Source organism: Anopheles bellator, chromosome 2, assembly GCF_943735745.2.
Source record: "Anopheles bellator chromosome 2, idAnoBellAS_SP24_06.2, whole genome shotgun sequence".
In the NCBI taxonomy this organism is placed as follows: domain Eukaryota; kingdom Metazoa; phylum Arthropoda; class Insecta; order Diptera; family Culicidae; genus Anopheles; species Anopheles bellator.
Window position 1 is genome coordinate 7,451,166 of NC_071286.1, and position 8,403 is coordinate 7,459,568.

An 8,403-nucleotide genomic window follows, 5' to 3' on the forward strand; every position below is an offset into this window, starting at 1 on the left:
CGGCTGCGAACCGTGGCGTATTCTTTGCCCATTTTGGGCAGACGATTTTGGGTACGCACGGACGATATATTTAGAGTATCGGAGCACAAGCAAGTCGAAAGTGTCCGTCGAACAGCGAGTGGCAGCGGACGATCTCTTAATCGGTTACGTTTGGAGCAGGGGCGGGAAGCAAACGGAAGACCCTCTTCAAGATTACCACATCCAACGAACGATGGCCTCGTTAAAGGACTGGGATGTGCTGCGGTTGAGCACGCTCATCACAAACATCAACGCGAAGCTTTCGGCCAGCATCAAGACCGATCAGGAGTACCAGTTGCTGTGTTTGGTGCGCCAGAACGATCAGATTCTGTTCCGCTACATCGACCGGCGGGGGGAGGTGCATCTGATGCTGCTCTGTTGGTTTGCCGAGAACCGGAAGCAAATCCAGGACGTGTGCTTCGACGGTACCGGTTGCTGGTTGCTGGTCTTCTGTACGTACTGTAAAATTCTGCGACTCTGAGATTTACAATTAACACCTCATCACCCTCCCTTAGGTTACGACAATACACTGCACATAGTTCCGGCACTATCAATTTGTGATAAATCCCTCGAACACGTGGACACAACGTTCAATCGAGACGAGATCACCTCCTTTATCGTACCGTTCATCGGTCCGCACGAGTGTCCCAATCCGCAAACCTGCCCAAACAACTCGCACAACAGCCAGCAGCAACAGGCATCCACGTCGCACCGATCATCACTAGCTTCCGAGGCTGGAAGCTTGAAGGAAAGTGCCATATCGATGGCCGCCGTTGGGAGCGGTGGCAGTCCCTCTTCGGAACCGAATCTCATATTCGATGCACCAACCATCAAAAAGTCTAGCTCCAGCTACACGACGCATAAGATCGATGAGATCTTTTCGCTGAACAGCATCTACCGGAAGCTGTTTCTCGAGCAGCTGGACAAAGCGCGCGAAGAGCAGCAGGCCAACCGGAGCATATCGGCGAACGGGACCGATACTCCGATCGCTATGAAAACGATTGAAGACTTTTTCGCCGACGCTTCACAGTTGAAAGAAGCGGCCGATGGGTCGAAGGATTCGACGCCACTCGAGACATATACCATCAGCTCGAGTATTGCGTCGACGGTGTCCGCTTCCTGTCCGTATCCGACGTGCTGCAGTTGGTGGCGAACGCTCGCTAGTGAGCCGCGTGCCATTCTCGGGTATTCCGATGGATCGATCTGCGTCGTCGGTAAGTGTAACGAAGAAATTGCGTGCTGTATGACGAGAAGTGTGGATAACAAGAAAAACTCATTCCCGGTTTGGCAGCTCTTACTCCGAATTGTCCGTTTCTTGGCAACACCAACTGCGAGCGAGGTTCGATCGAGAAGCTGATCATCTGCCAGGACAACAGTATGGAAACGATCAGTCTGATGATCAACACTTCAACCAAAGAGCAGTGGAAGCTGCTACTGGAGCAGAAGTCCATCAAGTACACGTTCCCGGGAGAGATAACGCCAACGTCGGGGCCTGAACTTCGTTCAGAGTTACTCCGTTCGCTGGCTGACGGTGGATCGAGCGATTCGGTTCCGGGAGTGCCGTGCGAGGATTGGCAGATTGTGCTTTCGTTGCCGAAGGACGGTGATCCGGGGGCTGTTGGTGCTGGAGGTGGCGCAACACAGCAGCATCGACCGGCACCCGTCAACAACGACGGTGAAAGTAGCGGATCCAGTCCCAACAGCTCCGAACCGGCATCGGGTGATGATTTCGAGAAGGTCGAAAGTGAATCACTACCAGAAGCTGCGGAGAAGGCGAATGGAAGCGTTGCTGCGACCAGTGGAACGCTACCGAAGTTGTTGCCGGCGGCCAAAGCCCGTCTGCAATCGTTGCGCGACTTGGGCGCGAAAAAGATCGGCACCCTGAAGCTGAAGCTTTCCGAGAGCCGCATCAAGGCGAAGGAGCGTGAAAAGTTTAAAGAGCAGGCGGCCAATCTGGCAGTGATGGAACTGCCCGGGATGTACCCGGAAATACTGACCACCCCGGCGGGGCCATACTTCGTGGTTCAGTACCTGGAAGGGAAGTACCTGCTGAGTGCACTCCACTCGTACTCCGATACACTTTCGGTGCACAGCATGGACATCAGCCTGATCCCGCTGCACATCTACAAACTCCCGAAACAGTGCCATTCGACGATGCTGACGCGCAATGTGCTGTACGTCCTGCACAGTCTGCAACCGGAAGAATCCAGTCCGCCGGCTCCCACCGAAGAGCAAGAGCCAGAGGACGGGAAGGAAAAGATGGACTCGCTGGAGGAAAGCGAGAGTAGCTCCAGCTCAAGTGATGGCGCACCGCCGAATGCGGTCAGTGTTGTGAGCTGCAAGATTGCGTCGATGAAGATGGGCGATGACTGTGACTTTAACGAGCACTCGTTGCTGGGCGTGTTTCACTTTCCGGAAGAACGTGTCCTCGACATTCATCGTCTGTGCGGTGACGCCCCTGGTCGAAGCGATGAGTGTGAAACGGCGAATGAGCCGCCGAATGGAGACGCGGACACATCACGTCAACCGACAGCCGGTGTGTCGCAAGGCGAACAGCGGTCTTTTTTCCAAAAGTCACCCGCTGCAAACTATCTGCGTATCCAGAAGGGGCTAAGGATGGAGCGGAAGCTCGACACCTCTGAGGCGCAAGTGATGGTGAGCGAGTTCCCCAGCATCGAGTTCGATCAAGCTCTGATCGTGACCGATCGTAACCTGTACGCGGTCGAGCTGGCCGACAGTGGACGCAGCCTGTTCCTCAGTTTGGCTCATCGCTGTATCTGGGCGGCCTGTGAGGACTTCTGTACCACGTTCGGTCTCCCGCTGGCCACATGCATTGAGTATGCGGGCGATGTGCTGCTACGACGGAAGCGCATCTCGGAAGCACTCATGACGTACAATGTGGCCCGTTTGTCGCCGATGAAGACGGCCCTGAAGCTGGCGCTGGCAAACGAAAGCAAAGCACTGATGAAACTGTGCGCAATGGCGCTAAGAAACACGCACATCATCGGGAGCCAGTACCTGATGCACGACATTATGCGGCTGCTCGTGGACGAGGCACATCTGGGCAATGTGGTGTACGATTCGTTGATTAACGTAAGTGTGAATTACTGTTACTTTCTGGGGGTAAGATGTATTTATGCTCTTTTTATCATTGACTTCCAGTTAAATTGTCGCACGTCCCTACAACCCATCAACACCGGTGCCCAGTGTAGTGACTTCTCGTACGACAACGATGACGCCCTGCTGGACGTGCAGATTTCACCGTCGGATCAGTTTCATCTGTCGAACCTAATGTTCCTGACGCTCTGCGAGCGCTGTGCACAGGACAAAAATTACATCCCGCTGTGGAACTTTATCGTCACCAACAGCAAGTACCATACGAGCCTCGCTTGCATCATGCTGGCCCACAGCAAGCTCTACTCGACATCTGTGCTACTGGCGATGACACGCGGCACCTGCCTCGACGTGTTCAGTTGTCTCGTTGGCACGTGGGAACAAACGGCCGCTGAAACGCCTCCGACGGCCGCCGAAACAAACGCCTTCATGTACAATCTCTCCAACGAACTGTTTATGGAGTGCCTAATCTATCTGCAGGACTTTACCGTTAATTATTTCGAGCTGATTCGCAAACAGCTCGAAGTGTTCGACATTAACGTGCTCGAGCGACTCGTCCGGCAGCTCAATCCCTTTCACCCCGTGTATCGGCCGCTGCTGCATCGCCTATCGAACCACGAAAGCACCGCCCAAGAACCATCCGGTCGCCATCTGCTGTTCTTCTGCAAGGCACTCATCGAAACGTTCTTGGCCGTAGCGATTCGGGCCCAGCAGCTAAAGGTGCACCATGAAGGAGGTTCGTTCCTAAATGCCCTCAAACACGTGCGGGTACGTCACGAGGAGCGCGCCGTCGAGATGAACCTGCAGCAGTTCAGCCCGATTGCCACGGGATTTTCTCATGCCGTTACCGTTGTCCGGCACGCAGCGTTCGTTTGGGGCTCGAACGGTATCAACTGTGCGTTGAGCCGGACCTCTCTGCAGGGTGATACGATCGGACTGAACGGCTTACCACCGGAGGTCAGCTTTCTTCGGCAGATCGATCTCGATGTGCTGGCCGCTCAATGCGGACGGCTTCATACGCTATTCTTAACGAGCAATGGGGTAGGTTTTTGAGTTTTAGGTGCAAAAGACCTGCTGGTGAAATAACGGTTTCGTTTCGTTGTTTGTTTTATCCACAGCTTTACGCGATGGGTTCGAATAATCTTGGACAGCTAGGCATTGGAAGTCACGTGATCAATGCTTTGCAACCGATGCTCGTCAAGAGTCTCGATGGCAAGAACATCACACACTTTGCTGTCGGTCAGTATCATAACGCGGTCGTTGCCAATGGTCTTCTGTACACTTGGGGGTAGGTTGCATGTTTAACTTGTGTGTTTTTTTTTAAATACTGGTTATAAATCCACTCTTTATGTTTCTCTCTTCAGATGGGGTGTGTTTGGCCAGCTCGGGCACGGCAAGGTGGACGATAGTAGCAAGCCAAAAGTATTGGAGTTCTTCCGCAACAAGGTAATACTTCAAACATATCTGTTTGATTAGTGATATTAATCCTTATTTTGGATCTCCTTACCACATCAGATAATCCTACAGTTAGCCCTCGGACACGCCCATACTTTGGTGCTGTGCAGGGACAACTGTGATGTTCACAGCTCGCTGTACGTGTTCGGTTCGAACCACTACGGTCAGCTTGGATTAGGACAGGAAGACCCTTTCGGTACCACTGTCGACACGCGGAACGGGAAATCGTTCTTGGTTTCGTTGGTTCCCCGGAGAGTGCAGTTGGGCGAGGAGATCGCTCTTATCAACACGAATCTGTTCGTGAATGTACGTGTTTCTTCTTCAACTGCTCAAAATTATGCCCAGAAAGTAATTTTTATTGCTTGCTTTTTCCTGTGTAGCTCATTCTCACCACGTGCAACAAACTGTACACTTGGGGAGCGTCCCCGCAGGCACTTCGTTTGGCTACGCAAGCCAAAAAGCGAGCCAAATCCAACAAAGGGGGAGGCGGATTCTCCAAGTTCAGCTCAATGCTACGATCGACACCGCCGCCGTCGGCTTCGTCAGGCGATCGAAAATCATCACAAACCATCGAGGAAGAACCCGAGCCCCAAGTAAGAAGTTGTTTGGCGCAGGATGCTGAAGCCAGTGAGCAGGTTCCCGAGATAGCGAAGAATTCGAACTCCACATCCCCTAGCGAACAACTGGAGGATGAGAGTGTAACAGGACAATCAGGTGTGAGTGTACCGGAGATAAAAATTACGGACGAAAGTACCCCCTCGACTGCCGGTGACAAACAGTCGGAGGTGGACGATAAGGTGCCACCCGGAGACGATGCATTGGAGCATCTCTTTCCTTCGCTGGTCGATACTTCACTCGTAGAGGGAAACATCGTTAAGGTGAGTAAAGAATTCTATTACCCTGAGGTCGTACCAAACTGTGGGTGGGTCTTGAAATCGTTCACAGATCTCTAGCGGGTTGTATCACTTTGCGCTCGTAACGACGGATGGTGCCCTTTATACGTGGGGTAAAAACATCGAGCGTCAGCTGGGACGGGAAGGTGGGCGGAACGAGGTGTTGATACCGACGAGACTCGAGGCTATCGATAACGTGCAGTACGTTGAGTGTGGGGCAGACTTTACCATCGTCATGACCGGCGATTATGGCGTGAAAGCTTGGGGCAATAACAATATGGGTCAATGCGCAAAGGAGATCAGCCTCGATCGAACTGGCGTTCCCGGGAAGTTAGTCCGCTTGCCCATTTCTAATCGTGTCGTGCGCATCCCCGACAAATCGCAATTCATCGAGACACCCCATGACGTACGGTTGCCGATAAACGGTGGTCTAGGGTACGGTGAGCCGATGCGCTTCCTGAAGTCGATGCCAAAGTTCCGCCGTTCGTTCGTGGTGAAAAGCTCTCTGGAGAAGCTGATCAGCAATAATTTATCGACAATAAGCTCGAGTCTCAATGACGTCAGTCAAGCCGAGGTGGATGACCTGCTGGTGGAGCTACCAGAAACCGTGACCGAAGGACGGCTTCATGCCGGAGGGAGTACGATGTCTTCGTTGCAATCGGTTTCGTACGCCACCTCTCCGACGTCTCTTGCGTTGGATGATGACGATGATGACGACGAGGAAGACGACGACGACGACGATGGTGACGAGGAAGAGGAAGAACAGGGCGAGAATGGAGAGCCTGGTGAACACAAAGCGATGGAAGTGACCGACGGGTCAACGGATTCTTCACGACTCTTCACTGAGCGCCATCTGTTGGGCAACGATTTTATTCACTACTGCCTGTACCTTTTCTACGGACTCTACAGCCAGGAAGGCGTTCTAGACTTGATCAAACGCAGCAACGAGTACCACATCCGCATGACGCTGCTGAGCTACGATTATGTCGAGGGGTTCCGATTGATCCTGGAGCTGCTCTCCTCGTCCCTGTCTTCTTCCGCTTCGTCGACGTCGATAGCACGACAAACGCAGAACCTGGTTAAGATTTTCGAGTACTTCACCAAAGACACCAGCATTGTACCGATGGAGGTCGGCAATATCAAATACTTTATCTACGAGCTATTTATGTTCTTCATCCGCCACAACCTAACGGTGACCGTGCTGGAAGAGTTTTTTCTCCGAAATCTCGACTGCTACTTGGTCCCGTTGGCGTCCGTACTGTACTTTCATAACACCAACAACCTGGTGAGTCCGCGATCCGCCAATAGCGCTGGTGCTACCGTCGACGCAGAGGTGTTGGCACTCGAGCGAAAGTTGTTGGATAAGTTCAACAATAACAACAACTCGCTGCTAGCTGGTGGGTCGCTGGGGGGAGAGGAAGGCCTCCAGTTGCCCGGCAACGGGCCGAATGTTGCCCGAAAGCTAGAGAATACCGATACGATCTGCGGAGCTCTGAGCACTTCCTTCAACGTAACGATCTGTCAGAAGCTGCTCGAGCACTTCGACCGCTGTAAATGACTGTTCGTGCTAGGCGGTGGAGTTCAAGCGGAACACGAACTACGGGAACGAATTCGTTAAATCTCCCGTTTAGTGAAAGAGAAAGAGAAAGAAAGGAAGAAGAAACTTGTATTTTATTGGTTTTATTCAACGTAACTTTATTTAAAGCACAGTGTGCAGAGTGTTCGAGACCTCGATTGTGTAGTTTCTGATTACATTTTTCGCAAGGGTTTTTCTAGATCTTAACAACACTCAGCAATGGCCTAAGGAAGGTCAGACCAAGTCAGAAAAGGTTTTGCCATTTAGTTGTTAGAAAGCAGTGTGGAGATTTTTAATCCTGTTTGTAAACTTGTTTCGCCATCTGGGAAACATCTTTTATTAAACACAATCAAGAGAGCTAGAGACAGAAGAACAGACGATCCTATCGGACTTCCTCTTCTAAACTTCGAGGAGAGGATTTATTGTCTATTTTGTATCAAATTTACGCACAAAAGCAATGCCATTTACTCTATCAAGCGATAAGGGAGATCGTACCGATCGAATCGAATTTTTATTATAGATATGTTCACTCCGTCACCGTGAGGTGGATCTTAAGGAAGGGCCTATTTAACAGCCAGTAGGCACAGTGCTAGCCACTCTTGGAACGATTTACTTTCGATTGTATTTTTACACATTTGAATGAAACTTTTCTGCTTATGAATGAAGAACAGGTTTGATTTACAGACTGTTTTCGTCTTCATTTATTGCATCTGGCTTTAAATTATATAGAGTATAATTTAAAGGGCTTAATTATTAATGATTCACTGATATTTGTAATTAGTCTAAATCGATGCCCCACGCGTCGCGCTTTAAATCCTTATCGTACTGGAATCGAAATTCCCACCAGAGCAATGAAATTTGGCGGCCAAACTTAAGAAACAATCATTGATTTCGACCTTATTGACTTGGTTTAAGACTCTACAGATATTCTCCAGAGCGAGGAAGGAACTACGCTCTCAACCAATGGTCCATTGCCAATAGAATGCATCACACTATCTAACAACAATCCCCGCGTTTAGTCGTCATAAGGGAACACTTGCAATCTCATACGTGTGCAATCTTAATTCCTAGCCCACGCGTGTATTTTCACATCACAAATTTGTACGTTTTACCTTATCAACATCTCAATTCGTATAGAGTAAAAACAATACTTTTGTTTCTCGTGCGCAAAAAAAAAATTATGATTTCGGTAAAGGTACACTCAACTCAGCAAAGACACTAAAAGGCGCTTTAAAATTTAATCGTGATAAAAGATAGCAATTACGACAGCATACCAAATGCGTCCAATAATAATATTGTTCGTTGCTTAGAAGCATTATTCAACGTCTGTACTGGCGCGCTTGTAAC

At 50.4% G+C, this 8,403-nt stretch overlaps 1 protein-coding gene across 1 annotated transcript; it reads left to right on the forward strand.

Moving 5' to 3' along the window:
- Positions 1 to 211: 211 nt before the first annotated feature.
- Positions 212 to 8,120, forward strand: LOC131209223 (uncharacterized). Its single transcript, XM_058202234.1, has 9 exons — positions 212 to 470; positions 534 to 1,232; positions 1,310 to 3,111; positions 3,181 to 4,173; positions 4,251 to 4,420; positions 4,497 to 4,578; positions 4,648 to 4,893; positions 4,968 to 5,465; positions 5,533 to 8,120. The coding sequence occupies exons 1-9, from the start codon at positions 212 to 214 to the stop codon at positions 7,036 to 7,038; spliced, it is 6,255 nt and encodes a 2,084-aa protein (XP_058058217.1). The 3' UTR covers positions 7,039 to 8,120.
- Positions 8,121 to 8,403: the final 283 nt, after the last annotated feature.